The sequence below is a fragment of the Malaclemys terrapin genome, chromosome 10 (genome assembly GCF_027887155.1).
Source record: "Malaclemys terrapin pileata isolate rMalTer1 chromosome 10, rMalTer1.hap1, whole genome shotgun sequence".
NCBI lineage: Eukaryota > Metazoa > Chordata > Testudines > Emydidae > Malaclemys > Malaclemys terrapin.
In genome coordinates this window covers 52,944,457-52,968,267 of record NC_071514.1, presented here as the reverse complement: position 1 = coordinate 52,968,267, position 23,811 = coordinate 52,944,457, and the positions used below count along the sequence as shown (strand labels likewise).

The 23,811-nt window shown below is 51.5% G+C and overlaps 1 protein-coding gene across 5 annotated transcripts in view; it reads right to left on the bottom strand.

Annotated features, from left to right (window-relative positions):
- Positions 1–3,953: 3,953 nt before the first annotated feature.
- The window catches only part of CLUAP1 (clusterin associated protein 1), a 214,338-nt gene continuing 194,480 nt past the window's right edge, over positions 3,954–23,811 (bottom strand). For 4 of the 5 annotated variants that reach the window (XM_054042743.1, XM_054042746.1, XM_054042744.1 and 1 more), the window contains 3 exons: positions 10,752–10,807; positions 5,786–5,842; positions 3,954–5,162 (listed from right to left, as the gene is read on the bottom strand). In XM_054042743.1, coding sequence (XP_053898718.1) covers positions 5,010–5,162; positions 5,786–5,842; positions 10,752–10,807 — 266 coding nt within the window. In that variant the 3' untranslated portion in view covers positions 3,954–5,009. The remainder of the gene's footprint in view (positions 5,163–5,785; positions 5,843–10,751; positions 10,808–23,811) is intronic. The other variant, XM_054042745.1, reaches the window with a different exon arrangement.

The following is a 23,811-nucleotide window of genomic DNA, read 5'->3' as shown; positions in this document are numbered from 1 at the left end:
GATATTAGCATGACAAGGTGGGTGGGGTAATAGCTTGTATTTGGCCCAACTTCAGTAGGTGAGAGAGCCAAGCTTTTGAGCATACACAGAGCTCTGCTTCAGGTCACGGGAGTGGCTCTTACCTCATTCACCCGGTCTCACTAAATGAGCTGTGCGGGTGTTTTTGGCTGTCGCGTGCAGCACTGGGACCTGGGCCAGTCAATCCATGCTGAGTGGCACTCTGTTCAGGGCCCCTGGCTCTCTGCATGAGCATGAACCAAAGCTAGGAATGAACATGGCACTGAAAATGCCTCATTTAGAGCAGTAGGCCACTGTGAATTCAGTTCCACTAGTGTAAACACAGCATCAGTGCAGTCAGCTAGGCTTTATACAGGTGTCCGTGCTAAGCTGAGCTCAGAGGCTGGCCTGCGGTGTTCCCAGGGGCTATACAACAGTAGGGTTACCATTCGTCCGGATTTACCCGGACATGTCCTCCTTTGTGTGCTAAAAATAGCGTCCGGGGGGGAATTTGTAAAGCACTCACAATGTCCGGGATTTCCCCCTCCCCTGGCAGAGCAGAGCGAGCGGCTGGGAGGGCTGCAGGAAAGTCCCGGGCTGGACTCCAGAGCAGCTTCCTCCTCCCACCCCCCCCTCCCTGCATTCTGAGCCGGCCGGCAGCTCCTCCTCCTGCAGCCCGCTCCGGCAGCCCTGTGCAGGGCCAGGGACCGGGTTTTGTGTTGTGCTGGGGAGCTCAGCCATGTGTCCGGCTGGCACAGAGCCCAACACCCTGTTCTGAGCAGCAGGGTAAGGGGGGGCAGGAGAAGGGACAGGGAGGTTCTGGATGGGGCAGTCAAGAAACGGGTGGGGGCTTTTGGAGGGGAGTGGAGAAAGTTTTGGGCAGTCAGGGTACAGGTAGGGGGTAGGGTCCTGGGGGGCAGTTGGGGGGGGGTCTTAGGAGGGGGCAGTTAGGGGACAAGGAACAGGGAGTCTTAGGTAGGGGGTGGGGTTCTGGAGGGCAGTTAGGAGCAGGGGTCCCAGGAGGGGGCAGTCAGGGGACAAGGAGCGGGGGGTAGGGGGCTGGGAGTTCTGGGGGGGAGCTGTCAGGGGGCAGGAGTGGGGAGAGGGATCGGAGCAGTCAGGGGACAGGGAGCAGAGGGGTTTAGATGGGTTGGGCGTTCTGGGGGGGGCTGTCAGGGGGCAGGGGTGGGGAGAGGGATCGGAGCAGTCAGGGGACAGGGAGCAGAGGGGTTTAGATGGGTTGGGAGTTCTGGGGGGGGCTGTCAGGGGGTGGGGAGTGGTTGGATGGGGCGTGGGAGTCCCAGGGGTCTGTCTGGGGGTGGGGGTGTGGATAAGGGTTGGGGCAGTAAGGGGACAAGAGGCAAGGAGGCTTAGATAGGGAGTGGAGTCCCGGGGGGCAGTTAGGGGCAGGGGTCCCAGGAGGGGGCAGTCAGGGGACAAGGAACGGGGGGAGGGTTGGGGGTTCTGGGGGGGTGGGAAGTGGGAGGGGCAGGGGCGGGGCTAGGGCGGGGCTCCTCCCATCCTCTTTTTTGCTTGTTGAAATATGGTAACCCTATACAACAGTTCATTTTCCCGTGAGCCCCTTGCTGGGTGAGCTGCATACAACGAGGTAGGGAGCCCCAGTGAGCCGCTGGCCCAGCTGGTCACCACTACACAGCCTTTGTCAATCCCACAGCGCGGGAGGGTGGGGGAAGGCAGTCTGGGCCATCATAGGTTTTCCCATACTTAAAATAGGAACTAGCCATTGTTATTGTGTGGTGCTTGCTGGTGAAAGGCACATCTTACTTGGGACCCTGTAGAGCCAGCCCGCTCCTGGAGACACCACCTGACCTCAGCCCACCAGGTCCCCTGCTGTTGAAGAGCTGGACACACCTACTCTGACTACATTGGCCTGTGTCATGCATGACTGGTGGTTAACAATAGCACAGGCCTCGGCCGCATTCACTTCCACTTACTGAGCAGCAAACGCAGACGCGAGGTTGTTGGTTTTTTTAATCGCTGCTCAGACCTACCACAAACAAGCCTGTAGCCCGTCTCCTCCAGCCTTTTGAGCAGAGTTCAGCAGTGAAGGCCTGTACAGTTGATCAGTGTTCCCAGCAGTGTGCTCAGCAAATCCCTTGTTCACGGAACAAGGGAATGAAATGTGTTTAGCTAAACAGGCAGCTTTCCATGCAAATGATACACTGGGGGGAATTTATTCATTATCCACCAGAAGGGTATTTCAAGTAAAAGGGGGTTGGCTAAGCAAATGTCTGCTGTAATGGCGTCCCTGTCATGCCTGTCTCGCCCCAGGGGCAGCAGATGTGCTACCAACCTCATCTACTGGGGAGGGTGAGGTGGGGTGTGGGGAAGGTGTGGGGGTGGGGAGAGGTGTGGGGGTGGGAGTGGCTTTAGCCGCGCTGTGCTCAGCCCCTATGCCCTAATCTATGGGGGTCTTGTACTCAGAGGTCAGCAGGATACTAGGGCCACCTGCCACAATGGGACCTGTTCCTTGGCAGCAGTTTGGCATGAACGGGCCTGACTCCTCACTGAGCTGCAGTTTGTGCCATAATTGACACGTGGCTGAAGTGGCTGTCCACGTCAGAAATCCGCACAACAGTAGGAGCATTTCAAACCCACGCTGCATTCCCTTTGCACATGTGCCAGTGCCATGACACTAAGGGGTGAGCGGAGTTGGTGATTTCTGCAACAACTTTTCTTTAAAAAAGCGTTTCTGTGGCAAAGCCACTGAGTGCTCTTAATGGTGTTTCTGGAGCCTTCAAGGGGTGTCTTGTCCAGGCTGGATGCAGGACGTAAGCCTACGAACGTCAGCCTTGTTGTTTGGCTGAAGCTGTGTACGGACAGTGCTAGTTGGCAGTACTGTGCTCTGTGTTACTACATAGAATATGTTTGACTCTGTTCGATGCAGTTACAAGGGAGACAATAACACATGGGATATGTAACTAACAGCACCCCAGCACAGGGGCCAGGCTTGGTTTTATGAGCAGCAACTCTCAGTCTGGGGTACGACATCAGTTTGCTAGGTGGGGGAGGTGAAAGCAATGGCCTCTGCCTCTCTCAGTGCGCAGCAGATTCCAGGCAGAATATGTAACTAGAGTGTTGGAAGTGGAGGTAGAGCGCAGGTCCCCTGCTAACTGTTGGAATGGCGCTGGGATTCCATGATGGATTGTGTAGCGTAGGCCTACCTGACAGTTCACAGCTAGCTAGCACCCGTGGAATCACACAGCAGCAAGGCAGGGGTCGCTGGTCCCTTTGAAGCAAGTGGCAAAACTCCTTTAACTTACTGGGTATACAATAAGGCAAACAGCTCTCCTAGCAATCCGTTACGGTGAGTCTTTAAAGTCTAGGTGAGTCGCGATATTATCAGTGTTGATTTGTGTTACCGTAACACCTAGGAACACTCATCATCAACCAAGACCCCATTGTACTAGGTGCTGTACAAACACTGAAAAAAAAGATGGTTCCTTGTGCACCAACATAAAGTTAGACTTCAACCTCCTTGCTCTATTGACTGGCACCGCACTGGTGCGAAAGGAATGGCTGGGGTGGGCGGCATGAAGAAATTCACCTTGAACTACTTAATAGTTCCTTCCTTCCTGCAGTACTAATAATGAAGACGGATAGACGCACGTCTGTAACGCAGATGTAGGGAAAACAAGGACAGATTTCCAGATGTAGAACATGCCAGGCTAGCAGGGTGCCAGCAATATGGGAACAAAACTGGGCCACTCAACTGTCCTGATGAACAAGTGCCAAGGTGAAGTGCTCTAATCAAGCAGTAATGTCTGTTCCCGGAACGCTATGCCATTCTACAGCAGAGCTGACAAGCAAGTGAGGCAGACATAACTGACACATGAAGTGAATGCACTCAAGCTTTCTCTAACCTACATGGTTTCTCAGCAAGAATTGTGCCAGCCTAACCTACTAAAACTTCTCAATAAAAAAAGTCACATGAATCAATGCAGAAAATACATTTATTTCTGAAACATGGGGATCTATATAAACAAAACAGCTTGTTTAGCATGCAGGAGGACAGCAGAATTTGATAGTACAATAGACTTCTGTGACTTTTTAGGCTTGTTTATGGAAGAGAATCTCTACCCAGTTGTCATATCAAGAGGTATGCAAAAGACATCCAAAGAAGGAAGGTCCTGTAAGGCACGCATTGCAATGAAGGCAAACCCATGGCAGCTAGACAAACTTTGGACCTATTTGACTGCACTCATAGCAAGAGACTACGGCCTGATCTACATACAGGCTCAGGACTTTAACTAAAGGGTTGATGCTTATGCTTATTTAGTTCAACTGCTGCAAACCCCTGTGATGGTGGTTCAAGAGTGGGTTATTGCAGTTTCGCTTAACCCTCTTCCTGACAGATTTAAGATAAGTTACTGATATAAAATGGGTTTATGCCAATATAACAGCATCCACCCAGTGTTCTGCAATGGCTTACCCCTAATAGTTTAATATCACACCTATAGTTAAACTGGCGAAACCTCTGTGTGGGAACAAACCCTTAATTTGGTAAGGAATCAGTTTTGGCTAAATCAATATAAAGCAGGTTTAAATCAATTCAAATGTACCCATTCAAGGGTTTTGTGTCAGTTGTAATCAGTACTAGTTACACTGGTACAGGTTTGTGTGTAGACAAGGCCTAACCCACCATCTGGTAGTGGTTTTCAAGCCTTTGGCATCATGGAGTGTGGAACTCTAGTTCTAATGCTCAGATACAATCTCACTTCCCAACAGGTTAAGTAAACAAGTATTTAATATCACGTCACTTTTAATTATCATCAGAATGAGTCAAATTTTGGGAAAGACGAGCAGGGAAGGAGATTGGCAATTAAAGTTTAACTGTCACTGTGAACATAGCTTTATTATTTACCGACTCCGAATTTCATTCCTCTATAAAATACCTGCAGGCACAGCAGCGTGTGTTACATTCCCAACCCTTTCGCTGTCAGAGAAGTTTTCATCTCGAGATGTTGAGTGGTTCCACCTCCGAAGGAGAGTCAGAAGTCATTATCACTCTCTTCCAGTGGCTCTGGCTTCCTGGCCCGGCGATTGGCCTTGCTGGGAGAGATTTCCATGCTGTCATCTTCAAGGTCATCCTCATCATCGTCTTCATCGTCGTCCAGGTCAATCTCACTATCCTCCGACTCCTCCTGTAAAAAAGCAGTGGGTACAGAATTCATGGCCAATCCCTTCTCAAACCAGTGCTATCCGCAATGGACAAAACGTACAAAGCCTGCAATGTCCATGGCTTCTGTGTGTCCAGAAACTTGGCACAGTGGAAACCTGCACATCACCCTGTGCTGAGAGGAACTGCAGTCACGTTCCCCGCCTGTGCTGAAATTAACCAGAACCACGTCCCACCATCATGAGATAATGACCCAGTTGCCAAGAAGCACACAGTGGGGCGGTGTCCAGTTTTGGCTCTGGCATAAGGAGCAGCAACAGGGATTCTGTATATGGCTTCATTACTGACCCAACAGCACAGGCTGGAGCTGCTGACTCTCAGAAATGCTCAGAGATTGGAGCCCTCACCACTGGTAGGAACTAAAGACACTACACAGCTTTCAGCAGCAATCTCCCACTTTTCTAGGCAGTGGCTGCTCCACTCATGCCGCTGAAGACCTCCTTTCCAGTCCCCTAGTGGGGTGGTGACAATGGATTTCTTTACCACTGCTGAATCTGGGGGGGAGTGGGGGGGCAGCAGGACCATAGAGGGAACTGCTGAGTGCCCTAGGATAAGGGTGAGGAAACGAACCGCAAGAGACAAACCCACCTGTGCCTTGGTGCTGGAGGACTTGTGTTTACCTGGTTGGGCTTGGGCTGATCCCACCTTGGAGAGCGAGAGTGGAGAGAACAATGGGAGATGGAGAAGGGAAAAACATTAAAAAGAAAAGCAAGCAGAACGCAACCAAAGTGAGAGCAAGGGAAGGAGGCAGCAGCAGATGCTGCTCACAGCTGAGGGTGCTGTGTGCAATGTCTGAGCTGTTTGTTGCAAAGCACGATGCTACAGGAAGGGATGCTGAGAACACGGACGGAACCTGGAAAGCCAACTCCAAACAGCATGCACAGGGCAATGGTGCCCAGAGACGTGCTGCTCACCAGGGCTAAAGGTCTGCAGACTGTCCTGCATGACTGTTTGCCAGGAGCCAGGCTCCCTGGAAGAGAACAGAGCTTCTCCCTGAAAGGGGGGGTCCCAGACTGGTTGAGAGAGGCAGGGCGGGGACAGAGGAGAGGAGCAGGTGGGTAAGGAAAGCAGACCTGGGCTCACTTTGCTCCCCACTGCAAACGTGCTGGCCTGGGGCAGCAGGCAGCTTCTTGAAACTCACCTTCCTTCTCTGCCCCTGCAGCAGCCCCCAGCGCACCTAGTCCGAGGAGCAGTTCAGCCAGAGCTACAGGCTCAGGAAGCGGCTCACCAACTCCGAGGTGGTGTCTCTGCTCTTGCAGCACACAGCTCAGCTGCCACAGTAGGTGCCCTACCCTGGCACAGGCCAAGGCAGCAAGGCCAGTGAAGATGATTATCATTATTATGGTAGCTGCCCTGGTGGGCTGGGTGCTGGACAGATAGAAGGGAAACCCAGGCCCTGCCCTAAAGGCAATGTGTATCGGGATTTGATAGCAGCCTTCAACTAACTGAAGGGGGGTTCCAAAGAGGATGGAACTCGGCTGTTCGCAGTGGTGGCAGATGACAGAACAAGGAGTAATGATCTCAGGTTGCAGTCGGGGAGGTCTAGGTTGGATATTAGGAAACACTATTTCACTAGGAGGGTGGTGAAACACTGGAATGAGTTACCTGGGGAGGTAGTGGAATCTCCATACTTAGAGGTTTTTAAGGTCAGGCTTGACAAAGCCCTGGCTGGGACGATTTAGTTGGGGTTGGTCCTGTTTTGAGCAGGGGGTTGGACTAGATGACCTCCTGAGGTCTCTTCCAACCCTAATCTTCTGTGATTCTATGATATACAAGCAAAGCAGGCTGGGAGGTCAGGCACACAGCCGTTGGCTCTAGTGTAAAGCTCTCGCCAGCTCTGTCCCTTCACTGTGTTCTCCCCTCAGCCTGCCCTACTCCATGGCCTGGTTCTCTCCCTTAGTGGATTTAACCCTTCCCTTCCTGGGGTTTCTTTCTCTATATTTTGACCCATATCTGGCTGAGGATCTGTCCCTGGTGGAGTCATGTAGTTGTGGCCGAGCCCTGGTACCTGCTGGGGTGCTGCTCCAGGAGGAACTGAAGCAGCTGCTGCTGAGAGCTACTGGGCTGGGGCCTCTGGAGCTCCATGCCTGGGTGGCTGCTGGGACCTGACAGGTGCCAATAGGTGGAGTTGGGGGGGGAGGGGTCAACAGGCCCCACTCCTCCTGACCTCCCCCCTGTTCTGTCTGGAGTGGCTACAAACAGAAAGATAAGAGAAGGACAAAAGGGAGTGGACAGGAGACAGCAAGAATGAGAAAGCAGCTGTGCAGGGCCTGGCCTGAGGGGCTAGGCAGCATCCCTGTCCTGGCTCAGGCCAAGAGTCCATGGAGGAAGCCCATAGCCTGGCTCTGGCCAGCACAGGCTGGTGCAGAGGAAGGTGAACAAAGACAAAATGCACCTTCCAGTCTGGAGGGGGACCCCTCCCTGCTCGTTGGGAGGATTTGAGAGTCTTGAACCCAGGTCTGAGGCTGGGCAGTGATTCCACCAGCCAGCTTTGGCAGAGCCACGACCAATGCACCATAAGCCCTGGGAAACCCATCATGCGGAAAGGGCTGCTCACAGCAGAGATGCCTGGCAGCTCCTCCCATGGCCTCTGATTGGTCCAGACATTCCATTTAAGCCTGGAGGCAGTACTAGGAATTAACAAGGCAGATCCCTGCTCTGCCTCGTTCCCGGCTCCTGCCTCTGTTCCTGGTTATTGAGTCTGGCTTGACACTAGGCATTGGCCCCCAGCTATTGACTTTGGCTACACTCCTCAGGCCTGATGCCTATGGCTCTAAGCATTGGATCTGATGCCCATGCCCCAGTCCCTGACAGTTGTGCGGTGATCAGCACCCTTCGCCCCGCTGAAGGGGTCTGGGCCCCACAGGGTGCCTGGAGGAACACTTGCTCCTGTGGGCAATGGGCTAGGAGGGGCTTTGCAAGCTTTATGGGAGAAGGAAGACTTGTCTTAGGGCTGAAGCACTGGCTTGGGACTCAGCAGACCCAGGTTCTACTCCCAACTCTGGCACTGCCCTTCTCTGTGCCCCAGTATCCCTCTTCCTGTAAAATGGGGCTGCTATGTCTCTCCCTCTTGGGGGGCTGTGAGAGTAAATCATTGCTGACCTGGACGGTGTCCTCAGACATTACAATGATGGGGCAGGGAGCACCTAGACAGTCAGAAAGCTTTCCCAAGCAGCTGCAGCCCCTGATACTAACTGAGAAGCAGCCCAAGGAGTCCTAGCCCCCAGAATGCTGAGTGAGAAAGCTCTCTCTTTAGATGGCTCCTGCGTTCTCCCTGTTGCAGCAACAGGCCCCCACCAAAGCTCACTCAGCTCTCAAGAGCTGCCTTACAAGGGCTGTAAGTCAGGTGAGCTATCCAGCTCACTCATCCATGCCTTGCACCTGGAGATAACTACACTTCCTTCCCTGGATACTGCTGACACCGGAGGGAGTTTGTACTCCTCAGAGAGCCAGATGGGGATTGGCCGGAGACCAGGTATTCAGGGAACTTGTCACCTGCCAGTCTCTTGCACAGGAGTGTGGGTGTCTCCGTCCCAAACACTAAGAGAATGAGTCATTTCCCAGGAGGCAGCAAAATGAACTTAAACAAACCAATTCAAGCCAGAAGCGAATTGCTGAGCAAGGCCTGGTGAATTCCTGCCCAGACAGAATGTGAGGGTGATGGCTAGGGGTCACTCTCTCCTTCACTCCACTGGATCCTGAGCAGAAAGAACACTGTGAGCTGGCCTATCGAGCTAGGGCCTCCGACCCCCTCATCCTCACAGTATCTGAGCATCCCCAAAGCTATCAAACACACCTCGAACAGGAACAACCCTTCTCCTTTACTGGGGGGCTTTGAATGGCAGGACTGAGACCTTGAACCAGACTGTTCAATGGAGAACCAGTGTGGAGTGCCTGGGTATTATGCTTACTAGAGCTGTACTGCTAAGCAGGAAGGCTACTGCATTTCGTGCTAGTTAGAGCTTTGTCAGGGCATGTGGCTTCATTCCTGGGGATACTGGGATGCAGTAAGCAAGCCTAGAGGTCACAAATGAATGGATCACAGGGGCAAATCTGTGGGTCCCGTGAGATTCAAGCCAACTGCTCCAAGTCCCGAACTCTGAAGCTCCCACTATTAATCTTTGCCAGGCTGATAATTCACCATTAGTTCCTGCTCTTTGCGCTCTCTCTCTCTCGTAGCCCTTTCTGATTCATGACAGCTCCTTCCTCTCACACTTGGCAGCCTCTAGGGAGGGGCTTTGTCAACAGCCTTTGGAAAGTCCAAATACTTTATAGCAAAGAAACATCACTCTGAGACCCTAATGCCGGCTTCAGTCTGAGCGAGTCTGAGCAGCGCTGAGAAGGAGATCTACGAATGGCAGAGCACGCAGAGCCCCACAGAGCTCTGCTTCCTGCCATTAGCAGCCTGGTCCCTCTCCCTTGGACTAGCAGCACTGCACAGAGCCCATCCTGCCGGTCACTGACAGAATGACAGCAGAGGGCAGGGCCCCAGTTGACAGGACAGGCTGGGGGAGGACACCAGCTAACTAGACCCTAGTGGGACAAGGGGAGCAACTAGAGTGTCTGCCTGTTCCCTGATGGGTCTTAGGTGGGGGTGCTTTGATCCCTAGCATGGCCTGTCTAGCCTCTAGTCACCAGGGTCAGCCTTCACTGTCCCTTCTCTGGCCCCATCTTCCCTCCAACAGCACGGGGCAGAAGGCAGAAGCAGCTCCCCACCCAATCTCCCGGCTGGGCTGCAGGACCGGGAGAAGGAAATCACCTCACAATCTCCTTCCCTCCAGTAGCTTGAGGGCAACATTGCTAGACTCCTTCCTCCCGCTAGAACAGTGATTCTCGAACTTTTGTACTGGTGACCCCTTTCACATAGCAAGCCTCTGAGTGCAACCCCCCTTATGAATTAAAAACACTTTTTAATATAGTTAACACCATTATAAATGTTGAAGGAAAAGCGGGGTTTGGGGTGGAGGCTGACAGCTCGTGACCCCCCCTTGTAATAACCTCATGACCCCCTGAGGGGGCCTGACCCCTAGTTTGAGAACCCCTGCCCTAGAACAAGCCATTTTTCAGGTCTTAAAGAGCCATGGTGGGATTTTCAAAGCAGCCCAGGGATACAGAGACACAGCTTCCATTGAAATGAACGTGCCTACATCCCCTCGACTGTGCTGAAAATCCCAACCCCTCCCTCCACCCCATTGCTGCCTCAGGCTCAATGGCTGGCCAGAAGAGAAGTGGGCAGGGCTAGGAATTCTAGCACAGACAGGAGATCTGTCATTACTAACGAGGTACAGAATGGAGTTAGGGCAATGGAGAAGTAACAGAGACTAAACAAGCTAAATAAAGAAAACAGGGAAACAACATGCAGGAGAGAGAGGGTGTGGGGATGTGTAGGGTGAGGATGGGAAGGGGAATGGGGGGAGAATGCCTGTGTGATGAAGATTTGTTGGGGGAACACTGCCATCTAGTGCTGTGGGAGCAGGTCTGTCACTGCAAAGTGCCATCAGTGATGGACAATCAGAGATGCCCTGCAGCCCACACAAGATGTTTTCCTACTTACATCATCCTCTGTCTCTCCACCTTGCATCGTCCCCACGATCCGTTTGTTGGGTCTCCCTGGGCAGCAGAGAGAGAAACACGATGAGAACATGCCCGCCTCTCCACTTCGTTAACACAGAGCAACTAAGGAGCTACTGTGTGAATAAATAACCCTTGGGGAGATAAAGCTCATGGTTTGCTCTCTAGAGGCATAATCATGCATCATCTTCAAGGCAAACTACAGCAGGGTTGGACCCCAATGCTCCTTCAGTGCCATGGGGCTCAGAAGAAGGCTTACTCCTCATCTCGTTAGCTTGATTCATGGTGGTTACTCTACCCCATGCCTTATCGTTAAGGCTACAAGTTTGTCACGGAGGTCACAGATTCCATGACTTTCCATGACCATTAAATCTGTGCCCCTGTGTCAGTCGCACAATCTCAGGCCACCGCTCCGACCCCAGTAGTAGAGTTTGGGTGTGGGAAGAGGCAGGAAGTTGGTGCACAGGACAGGGTGAGGAGGGCTCTGGGCGGCGCTTACCTAGGGAGCTCCCCAGAAGCAGCAACATCCCCCTCACTCAGTTCCTAGGCAGAGGCGTGGCCAGGCAGCGCTGCGCACTGCCTCCGCCTGCAGGCCCCACCTCCACAGCTCCCATTGGCTGCGGTTCCCGGCCAATGGGAGCTGCAAAGCCAGCGCTCTGGGCGGAGGCAGCACGCAGAGCTGCCTGGTCTCGCCTCTGCCTAGGACCTGAGTGAGGTGGATGTCGCCGCTTCAGGGGAGCCCCAGGTAAGCACCACCCAGAGCCCGCCTCACCCTGTTCCATGCCCCAACCCCCTCCCACACCCAAACTCTGCTGCTGCTGTGGGTGGGAGGGAGGCACAGAGCCAGGTAGGGAACCTGCCGGCCCCGCCACCCCTTCCCCCAGTACCCGCGGGGGTCCTGGGCCATGCGCCACCATTCCCCCCCCCGAAGCACCCGGGCTGCTCTCCCCCAGCACCCTCGGCACCCCCAGGCAAATTTTAGTCAGGGGTATATAGTAAAAGTCATGGACATGTCACAGGCCATGAATTTTGGTTTATTGCCTGTGACCTGTCCGTGACTTTTACTAAAAATACCTGTGACTAAAAAGTAGCCTTATTTATCGTTAATAAAGTACTACGCCACCACCACCACACACACATCCCTTGATGGCTTCAGACACATTTTTTCTCTTGATCTAGATTTTTACACCATAATCCTCATTGTGCTGTTACTTTATTTTAGACATTGGCGTGCTACATGGACTTTTTTAAATCTGTGCCATTTAGCAATCGGCCAGGTGAGGTGGCCATCAGCACCCAAATTGTAACTCCACATCCTGTCTTTCATTGATGTTTTCAGCTCCAGTGGCCCATCCATTTGCCAAGTTCCCACCCAATGGTGACTGAGATTAGTATTTATACAGCATCATGAGTGCATGGTGCTTTGAAGACAAAGTAATGCTCCAGTTATTTTTCATGGCCACACAAAGTATGTACCACATAACCACTGACGGAATGTACATCCAAAGAGCATGCTATGGCCTAAGTTACAGCAGTGACACATGGTGTGTGCGCACACATGTGTCTGTAACATGCCTTTTCTGCAGAATCTGACTTCTCTCATACTGGTGAGAATCTGGAGTAACTCTACTGAAGGGAAGTTATGCTGGTGAGTCAGGCCCTGTGTTTCCATTGCTACCTTATACCAGTGCGACAATTCCACAGGCTGGGTCACACATTCAATTATATAAAATGGCTTTTCTTGCCACACATAATGAATTCTACAGTAATCTCCCGCCTGCTGACACACTTGCAAGGAAGCAGCACTCTAGTTACACACAGCTCAATCTGTTTAGTTTATCAAAGAAGATTGAGAGGTGCTTGATTGCAGTACATAAGTATCTTCCAGGGGAGAAAATACTAGGTACTAAAAGGCTCTTCAGAGAAAGGCATAACAAGAACCAATGGAAGCTAAAGCCAGACAAATCCAAATTAGAAATTGGGCACAAATTTTAACAATGAGGGTGATTAACTACTGGAACAAACAACCAAGCGAAGTAGTGGATTCTCCATCTCTCAATGTCTTCAAACCAAGACTGCATGCCTCTCTGGAAGATATGCTTTAGAGAAATACAAGTTATTGGGTCCAATACAAGGGTAACTGGGTGAAATGTAATGTCCTGTGAAATAAGAAGGTCAGACTAGATGATCCCTTCTGGCATTAAACTCTATGAGTCTATGAAAAAGCCATAAGCAGGATTTCATGGAGAAGACTGATAACATTTTGACATAAAACTCTCAACTAGAGGAAAGCTCCCAAACACATGTCCAGTCTTAACAGCGACAGTTCCTGCTGTCTAGGTAGCACACTGTAACACTGTATGCAGATTATTCTGTTCATAATAGGCAACAGAGGGTCCTGTGGCACCTTTCAGACTAACAGAAGTATTGGGAGCATCTGTTCATAATGTCTAGCAGGAAAATGTTACCTCCGGACTAAAGTCTCAGAAAAAATGACTGGGAGGCTTCTAAGGGCTGCAGATCTACATCTTTACCCAGGTTCTTTGTAACTCAGATTCATTTATTCAGCAAGCACATCCAGTAGATGATTCATCCCCCAAAATGCATCCTGAAAGGCTCCCTCTATGTACCTGGGGTGGAAAAAGTTAAGTGGGACAGTATATGTGGCAGCTTTAAGGCGCTTAGTACAAGCTCCTTGTTGCTTTTCATCTCCCCAGGTGCAGTTGATGAAATATAGATGAATGCTGCACAGTTTTGTGGCATTTGCCTGGCTCTGGGAAAAGGGATTAAAGCAGTGGTTCTCAAACTTTTGTACTGGTGACCCCTTTCACATAGAAAGCCTCTGAGTGCGACTCCCCTTATAAATTAAAAACACTTTTCATATATTTAACACCATTATAAATGCTGGAGGCAGAGTGGGGTTTGGGGTGGAGGATGACAGCTCGTGACCCGCCATGTAAGAATCTTGTGACCCCCTGAGGGGTCCCGACCCCCAGTTTGAGAACCCCTGGCATAAAGGAAGAAATGGTTACTTACTGAAACTGGTTCTTCAGGATGCGATGGAGATGTGTATTCCACTTAGGTATGTGTATGCCCAGTGCGCCGGAGACTTTTGCCTAGCAGTACCCATAGAGAGGCGGTGCATGCACCTCATGGCTATGGCCCACCCCTGACTATATGAGGCAGTGCTGCCCCAATCCCCGCTCAGTTCCTTTGCATTGAAACCCCGAGAAGAGACGCCGATGCAGAGGGGATGGAGGGTGGGTCATAGAACACACGTCTGCATCATACCTCGAAGAACCACAGTTACAGTAAGTAACCATTTCTTCTTCTTCAAGTAGATGCAGATGTATATTCAACTTAGGTGACTCACAAACACCAGAGGTGGAGCTCGCAGTCTACTGCAGTACGGATCGCAAGACCACCCTTCCAAGGCCCGTGTCCATTCTGGAAGATGCGGTAATAGCACAGTGGTCCATAAACATATATGGACAACCACATGGCTGCCCTATGAATGTCCAGTATGGAAATGTCATTAAGGAACATTATCGATGTTGCCTGCGCTCTCGTGGAGCGAGTCTATATCCGCTGAGGAGGCGTAGCTGAAGTTCTCTCACACTCAGCCTTGGTACACAATGTTATCCATCTAGAGATGGTCTGTGCAGAGACCTCTTGCTCCTTCATGAGGTCTGCATATGACACGAACAGATGAGGCGAGGCAAAACATGAAATGGTTTAGTCCTGTCTAGATAAAAGTCTAGATATCACCTGACAGCCAGAGCATGAAGATGCTGTTGTTCTGGGGAAGAGTGCAGCCTAGGGAAACAGGTAAATACACCATCTGCTTCAGATGAAACTGACTCCTGCACACACCCCACATCCCCAGGCCCCCACATCCCATGCCCTGACTCCTGCACCCCCCCACATCCCCACCCCCATCCTGAGCACCAAATGGGAGCTCCTGCACTCCTCACACCAAACAGGAGCTGCCCCAGGTAAGTGATCCACACCCCAACCTCCTTCCCCAACCCTGAGACCCCTCCCTCACCCTAGCTCCTGGCCAGACCCCGCACCCCAACGTTTTTTTTACAATATTTGGAAAGATCATTAAGTGGTCCGTCGAGACCCTCCGCAATTTTCAAGTAATCTGTGGAAAAATAAGTTGGACTACAAGAACAATCAAGGTACCTCATTTTATTTTCATTTACTTGCTATTACTTATAGGAGGAGGATGAAGAAAAAAAGAATGAAAAACGAGGGTGGGGGGAGATAAGAGAGAATGTTCTTTTTCTTGGCTGGGTCCCAAGGAGGGGCCCCAAAAGTGAAGCTGAGCACAGGGCCGGGGGGCCCCACTAACTCTAAATCCACCACTGGCTGTCATGTCACCTGGGCTGGGGATCCTGTGTCAGCTGATCCGCACAGTCTCCAACCTACCTGCACAGTACAGCAGACATGGCCCTGCCCACTAGCTCCTCTCCACTCCCTAGCGCACCCACCACTTGCTTCCCCCTCACCTCCCACTTAAAAATGATTGCTTGCTCCTCCCCCCCCATCAGGCTTTTATGACTGCCCTGTTGCCATGTATCCAGTTTTAGACTGGAAATTCCAGTAGAAAACGGGACCTGAGTGTCCGGTTAGCAGTGCTGACTGGAAACTAAAAGTCCGGTTATAGGAGTAACCACATTAGCCTCTGCTTCTCCCACTCCCAACACCCACCCCAGAGGGCTGGAAGAGAACCTATCCTGCTGCTGTGGGAGGAGGGGCAGCTCAGTGCAGAGAGAGACAAAGAGAATGGGCTAGAACCAGGTAGGTACCTGCCCTATGTGGGTAGGGGTGGGTTGGGGATCCTGTTTACCTCCTCCCCAGCCCTGCTGCGCTGACAGTTTACCCCTGGCCCCTCCCTTGCTCCAGGGACAAAAATTAGCTCCTGCCCCACTGTGCTTTTGCCCCCAGCCCTTTTACAATCATTCCCAGGGGGCCCACAAATATGTTTGGCACCGGGCCCACAAAAAGTTAATCTGGCCCTGCCGAGAACCTCTTCCATTTTGCTAAGTAGGCTGTCCTAGTGGAGCACTTCCTACTGTCAAGAAGGACTTGTTGGACAGCTTGCAAGCACTGCGCTTCCTTCATTTAGCCAGGGAGCAGCAATGCTGTGAGGTACGGGGAGCTGATCGCAGGGTGGAGGGTGTGACTGCTTTTCTGAGTGAGCAGGTTGGGATGGAGAAGAAGTGATATGGGAGGCTGACTTTGTTGAGGGTGTGAAGGTTGAGAATCAGAGTGGTAGCCGTGTTAGTCTGTATCCACAAAACAATGAGGAGTCTGGTGGCACCTTAAAGACTAAGAGATTTATTTGGGCATAAGCTTTCGTACCCAAAGAGGTATGTGAGAGGTGCCCTGCAAGAAATTCCTAAAAAGAAAAGGAGGCTCTGCCTTGCTTTGCTGAATACAGAAGGCCTGAAAGGGTTTCTAAACTTGGGTGGGGACGCTGGTATGATAACTGTGTAAGCAGAGTCAGAATGACCTGACATCTGGTGGTGAATTGTGGTGAGTTGTGGAAAAGAAGAGGAGGTTACTCACCCTGTGCAGTAACTGACGTTCTTCGAGATGAGTGTCCCTGTGGGTGCTCCACTCCAGGTGTTGGTGCGTCCCTGCGCCTTTGCCCGGAGATTTTTGCAGCAGTACTCATAGCGGCCACGCATGCTCAGAAGCTGCCCCCCGCTGTGAATCTAGGTTGATAGTACGCATGCGTGGCCGGTCTCCTCAGTTCCTTCTCTACAACGGAGGCCCCCCAACTCCGAAGTAGAGGGGAGGAGGGTGGGTAGTGGAGCACCCACAGGGACACTCATCTCGAAGAACGTCAGTTACTGCACAGGGTGAGTAACCTCCTCTTCTTCGAGAGATGTCCCTGTGGGTGCTCCACTCCAGGTGACTTAAAAGCCGTGTATCTTAAGGAGGTAGGGACTTCGGATCTGATAGGAACGCCGTTGATAGTACAGCCCTGCCCAAGCGTATGTCAGATAGAGGGCCTTGAGTAAGGGCATAGTGTTTAACAAATGTGTGGTCAGAGGACCAGGTGGCTGCTTTACAAATATCAGCCAGGGGAACTTTGCGTAAGAACGCTACAGAGGCAGCCAGAGATCTAGTGGAGTGTGTTCTAATGCCGTCTGGAGGTGTAACCTTCTTCATCTGATAGCACAACCGGATGCACTGGGAAATCCAGTTCGAGAGTCTCTGGGTAGAAATAGGCGTGCCTTTGGAGCGCTCCGCAATGGAGACAAAAAGTCTGGAGGAAGTTCTAAAAGGTTTGGTTCTATCCAAATAGAATGACAAGGCTCTGCGTACATCTAGTGTATGCATTGAGGTTTCGAATGAGTTCGCATGTGGTTTCGGAAAAAAAGTCGGCAGGTGTATTGGTTCATTAATGTGGAATGACGAGTGTACCTTTGGAAGAAATTTGGGGTGTAATCTGAGGGTAACCTTGTCTTTAAAAAATATCATATATGGTGGGTGTGCCATAAGAGCTGCTATTTCTCCTGCCCATCTGGCAGAGGTAATTGCCACTAGAAATGCTGTTTTCATCGAGAGGTGTAAAAGGGAGCACGTGGCTAGGGGTTCGAATGGTTGTTGAGTTAGGCAAGACAGTACCAGATGAAGGTCCCAAGGGGTGGTCGGTGGTTTAATGTCTGGGTATAAGGTTTGTAGTCCCTTGAGGAAACGCTTCGTGATAGCGTGAGCAAAGACAGATGTGTCATCAATTCTGTCGTGGAAAGTTGTAATAGCAGCTAAATGGACCCTGATGGAGCTGAAAGAAAGGCCGGATTGCTTAAGGCCCAATAGATAGTCAAGTATAATCGAAAGAGGTACCGAGGTGGGACAAAGGTGTTTAGCGGAACACCAATGTGTGAATTGTTTCCACTTTTGAAGATAGGTCGTGCGAGTAGATTGTGTTCTGCTATGTAGGAGCACCTTCTGAACTTGTTCAGAGCAATCTAATTCGCTTTGGGAAAACCATGTAGGAACCAGGCCTTGAGGTGAAGCATGGACAGGTTGGGGTGGAGAAAACGGCCGTGTTGTTGAGATAGAAGGTTTGGAATGAGCGGCAGGGAGATTGGTGGTTGGATTGACATTCTGGTGAGGAACGGAAACCACGGTTGTCTGGGCCACGACGGGGCAATGAGGATCACCTTGGCTCGGTCCGTTCGTATTTTTATCAGGACCCTGTTGAGAACTGGTATCGGGGGAAATGCATACAGTAGGTTTCGGTGCCATGAGATCATGAATGCGTCCCCCAGGGAATGTTTGCCCAGTCCTGCTCTGGAGCAGAAATTGGGACATTTCTTGTTTTTTGTAGTTGCAAAAAGGTCTATTGTTGGGTAACCCCAAGTGCTGAATACGTTGTGAATGGTTTTCTCGTCTATCTTCCACTCGTGGTCCCATGGGAAGCGTCTGCTCAGTTCGTCCGCTGTGGTGTTCATGATCCCAGGAAGATAGGCAGCTGATACCCGGATGTTGTTCGCAATGCACCAATTCCAGAGCTTCATAGCCTCTGTGCACAGCGAATGGGATCGAGCTCCTCCCTGCCTGTTTACATAAAACATGCATGCAATGTTGTCTGTCATTATGCGTACGTGATGATGCTTGATTAGTGGCAGGAAGTGACGGCACGCATTGCGAATGGCTCGAAGTTCTAGGACATTTATGTGCAGGGAGGTCTCGGTTGACGACCATAGCCCCTGTACTGTGTGGTGAGACATGTGTGCACCCCAACCTGTCAGAGATGCATCGGTGGTCAGGGTGAGTGATGGAGCCTGTTGAAGAAACGGGACTCCAGAGCAGAGGTTGGAGTGAACGGTCCACCAATGTAGCGAATCTTTGACTCGAGCAGGTAGGGAGAGAGTCTTGTTTAAAGAGTGCATATTCGGTTTGTAGACCGTGGCCAGCCACGCTTGGAAGCACCTCATGTAGAGGCGTGCATTCTGGACTACAAAAGTGCACGAGGCCATGTGACCTAGTAGTTGTGGGCAGTCTCGGGCAGTTACCTGTGGACTGTTGCGAATGATTGTGGCCAGTTGGTTTATGGAGTTGAAGCGATCGGGTGGGAGAGATGCCAACCCCGTCCGGGAGTCGAGGTCTGCTCCTATGAACTGCAGGTGCTGGGTGGGGCGTAATGTGGATTTGTCTTTGTTTATTTGTAGGCCGAGAGATAAGAAACAATCGACTGTGAGCCGTGTGAACCGGAGAGCCTCGTCGAATGTTGAAGCTTTGAGGAGGCAATCGTCGAGGTAAGGGAATACTATGACCCCTTGTTTCCTGAGGTAGGCAGTGACTACAGCTAGGAGCTTGGAAAAGACACGGGGGGCTGTGGACAGTCCGAAGGGGAGTACCCTGTTTTGGAAATGTGTCAAACCGAGGGTAAATCGAAGGAAGCGTCTGTGGGCCGGATGTATAGTGACATGGAAATAGGCATCTTGTAGGTCGAGGGCAGAAAACCAGTCACCCTGCTCCAGCGCTGGGATTATGGTAGTGAGGGTAACCATCTTGAACTTTTGCTTTTTGACAAATTTGTTGAGCCGCCTGAGGTCGAGGATTGGTCGCCATCCCCCATTTTTCTTTTCTGTTAAGAAATAATGGGAGTAAAAACCCTTCCCTCTGTGTCGTTCTGGCATGATTTCTACTGCTCCCAGATGAAGGAGATGTTGCACTTCTTGGAGGAGTAGCTGTTCGTGAGAAGGGTCCCTGAAGAGGGACGGGGAGGGTGGGTGAGTGGGAGGCAAGGAGAGGAAGGGGATGACGTATCCAATTGTAACTACCTCTAAGACCCACTTGTCGGAGGTAATGTTCTTCCATTGATGGGAGAAAGGTCGTAGGCGGTGTCCAAAGATAGGTGTGTTGGCTGAAGTGGGGGCGTTGCTTTCTAAACCCTCGACCAAGGCTTCAAATCTGCCTATTAGTTGGCGGGGGTTGAGGTGCCCCTGCAGAATTTGGACGACGTCGCTGGAATCTTGGTCTTTGACGTTGTTGTTGTTGTTGTTGTTCCTGCGGTCTATGGGAGTGTTGTGTGAATGCGGGATAACGTGGCCGGTGGTACGGTTGGTATCTATATTGCCGTCTTCTGGTCGTAGGTGTCTGGAGACCTAGAGACCGGAGGGTTGTCCTTGAGTCCTTCATTGAATGAAGCACGTCGTTCGTGGTAGAAGCAAAAAGTTTGTCACCGTCGAAGGGAAGATCTTCAATGGTGCTCTGAACTTCTCGAGGAAAAAAAGAGGAGGAGAGCCATGAGCCCCGTCGCATGACTACTGCTGTAGCGGTCGATCTTGCTGCTGTGTTGGCTACATCGAGGGCTGCTTGGAGAGCGGTGCGTGATATGGCTTGTCCCTCGGAAACCATAGCTCTGAACTGTTGTTTTCTCTGTTCTGGAATGTCATCAATAAAGTCCATGAATTTATTATAGTTTTTGTGGTCGTATTTTGCCAGGACTGCAGTATAATTAGCTATACGAAATTGTAGGGTCGAGGATGCGTATACTTTGCGACCAAAAAGATCCAATCGTTTGCTGTCCTTGTTGGGTGGGGCGGAATGAGAATACTGTTGTCTAGCCCTCTGGTTCGCAGCGTCTACTACCAATGAATTTGGTGCCGGGTGGGTAAAAAGGAATTCAGAGTCTTTTGGAGAAATAAAGTACTTCCTGTCTGCTTGTTTGCAGGTAGGTAGGCTTGTCGCTGGAGTCTGCCAGATGGACTTAGCGGGTTCTAAAAGGGCTGCGTTAATTGGTAATGCCACCCTGGAGGAAGAAGGGGGCTGTAGGATGTTCGTTAGCTCATGTTGTTGTTCAGTGACTACCTCCAAGTTAATTCTCAAGTCACTGGCAACTCTTTTAAAGAGGTCCTGGAATTTTGCATAGTCATCCGACGGTGTCGGGGGAAGGAGAAGTAATGCTTCTTCAGGTGCTAGCTCCGGCTCTCCTGGAATAGGAGCAGGGCTAGGTTTATCCTGGAAGTGTGACTGTGTTACCAGGTGTCTCGTGTCACTGGCATATTCGTCAGGGGGCGGCGCTGGATCGGTGTTGCGCCTGGTCGAGTGGCCATGGCGCACGTATTCCCGAGGGTACGATGCCCATGGTGTCCAGTATTGCCATGGTGGTGGGTAGGGCATAGGTGGTGCCATCCAGGGGTTCACCCCCCAGGAGGCAGGGTCCTGAGAGTAGGATGAGGTAGTTTTCTCATAACCTCTATTGCCCGGGGTCTGGGGTTGGGAGTCTTGATATGGAGAAAAAACTCCCTGTGGATCTGTTTCCTCCTCACTGGAGGAAAGCTGCTCAGATCCTGACTCAGGCATTGGAGAAGAATATGCATTCATCAGGGGAGACTGCAGGATAGGTAATACCAGGAGATCTGCTGTCTGAGTAAAGTGAGGTAGTGAGGCTCCTGCGTGAGGTGGAAACTGAGCCGGGAGAGGCTGCTGTACAGGAGCATTCCTCCGATCGGGGGTTTTGCCTGTAACCTCCCTGTCAGACTGCACCACGGGGGTCGGTGCCGCGGTCGGTGCCGGGCGGGCAATATCAGCCTGCATGTGATGAGGCATGTTGTAGAATGTCGGCACCGCATCAGTCGCGGTGCCGAACGGTGCCGTAATAGAGGCAGGCAACTGGAAGCCTGATGCCTCGGCACCGGAGCCTCGCACTGCCGCCGCAGCCTCAGGCGGCTTTTGCGCGGTTCCTGAAGAGCCCGGCTCATCAAAGTTGCTGAGGCGGGGAAACACAGGCAGGGAGACCGTTGATCTGCCTGGAGAGACTTTGTGCCTCATAGCCTTGCTTGGTGAAGAAGGGTGCCCCTTCTTTGTAGATTTTTTCAGTTTTTTTGAGGCGGGGGGGCTGTGGCGGGCAGCGGAGCCGGCTTCAGCGCCTGGGTCTGAAACTGACCCAATAGACTTTTGGAGGAGGAGCAGTTTAAGTTTAAGCTCCCTGTCCTTCTGTGCCCTGGAGCTGAGTTTACAGCAATGGGCACATTTTTGGGGAATGTGAGCTTCCCCCAAACATTTTATACACTTTGAGTGTCCATCTGATAGTGGGATAGCTTCTTTGCACGTAGCACAGCGCTTGCAAGAGTGAGGGATTTCCTAATGAGTCTGCTGAGCTCAGTCTCAGGCCGGGGACGGTTGAGAAGGAACGGAGGAGACCGGCCACGCATGCGTACTATCAACCTAGATTCACAGCGGGGGGCAGCTTCTGAGCATGCGTGGCCGCTATGAGTACTGCTGCAAAAATCTCCGGGCAAAGGCGCAGGGACGCACCAACACCTGGAGTGGAGCACGCACAGGGACATTTCTCGAAGAAGAACTTCAGGGGCTGATCTTGTTTGCATAGGCACACCCACCCTGCCTAGCATGAGCCCACAGCAGCCCAAATGGTCACTTTGGGTGCTGTGGGATCCCCAGTTTCTCTGTTATTGGGGCAGGAAGAATAAAGTGTTGTTACCCTGATTATGTGAATCAAGGACAGTGAAACTGTTTTATGACAGAGGGACTCGCCATCAACTAAGTAGCGCTCGCTAGAAAAGGGACATGGGTTCCAAAAGCCAGTAAAGGGAGATAGACAATTGTGTCTGGTGGTGTGCTTGCTTGTTGAGGGCCTGAAACACCAACTGCACTGCTGCCTCTGCACTATGGAATATCAGAGCTAATTTTGATTCTATTAGGAATCTAGTTGTAGGCTGTTATGCTGAATTTACTTTGGGCTAATGGTGCACTAGCACTGAGGCTCCCCCTACTACAAGCTGAAATCACTGAGTGCTGTGTTAAGTAGTGGGGAGGCCTGCAGATATATTGCTGGTGGAGCAGAGCAGTTTGCAGGATGGCTGGTGGAGCAGAGTGGCTGGCAGAAGGGCTTGTGGTGAAGGCTGCAGCAGAACCCCATGGAGAGGTGGGGCAGTTGGCCTTGGACCATGTAAGGTGCTCCTTAACACCCCTGCCATTTCCACCCAGGCTGGGAGGTAAAACTCTGTAGATAAACTTTTGAACTCTGGGGCTGCACTGACCAGGGACAGAGACTTTTGGGTTGTTGGACTTCTGGGAATTTTTTGGGTTGCTGGACTTAAGACCCTGAGGGGAAAAGGACACTGCCAAACTTACTTGGGGGTGGGTCTTTTGCTCATGGTTTGTGTTATGAATCCTGTTTGTGGTGTTTCCCCAACATAATGCTGCACTGTTTCCTTTCTTTATTAAAAGGATTTTGCTACACTCAGACTCCGTGCTTGCGAGAGGGGAAGTATTGCCTTTTAGAGGCACCCAGGGGGGTGGTATGTAATTGTCCCAGGTCACTGGGTTGGGGCTCGAGCCGGTTTTGCATTGTGTTATTGAAACGGAACCCCTAGATACTGAACCTGGCCCTTGTTGCTGCCAACTCAGAAGGGCAGAAGGGTTACAACTGTTTGCTTCTTACCTTGGAAATATGAGGAATGTCAAACCTGCTCAGAGATGTATGTGGTGAGCTCTGGCACTTTAGGTGAAAGAGCAAGGAGTGGAACCTCTGACTTCCTTTCAGCCAAGTCTTCATTAGACACTGGAGTTAACTCATTGTTAACAAAAACCAAACCAAACCAGAAATCTGACAAAAAACCCAGACCCCATTGCTCAGATTTCACTCTCTTGTTATCACTAGCCCTCTAGCTGCCAGAGACTAGCCCTCTGGGACAGAAAAGACTTGATTTATAATGTGAAAAACCAACAACTTTAAACAAACCCTTCCAGCCTTCTTCATGTGAGAAGCACAAGGGGGCATACTTGCTCCCTTTGCGGATCACCCTAATAGATCAGAGGTGGGCAAACTACGGCCTGCGGGACACTGCTGCCCGGCCTCTGAACTCCTGGCTAGCCCCCAGCTTCTTCCCTGCTGTTCCCCCTCCCCTGCAGCCTCAGTTCACTGTGCCGCTGGCGCAATGCTCTGGGCGGCAGCACAGCTGCAGAGCCAGCCTGACCTGGTGCTCTGTGCTGCACCGTGGCATGGCTGGCTCTAGCCGGACAGCACTGCTCTGGGCGGCGCAGCTGTA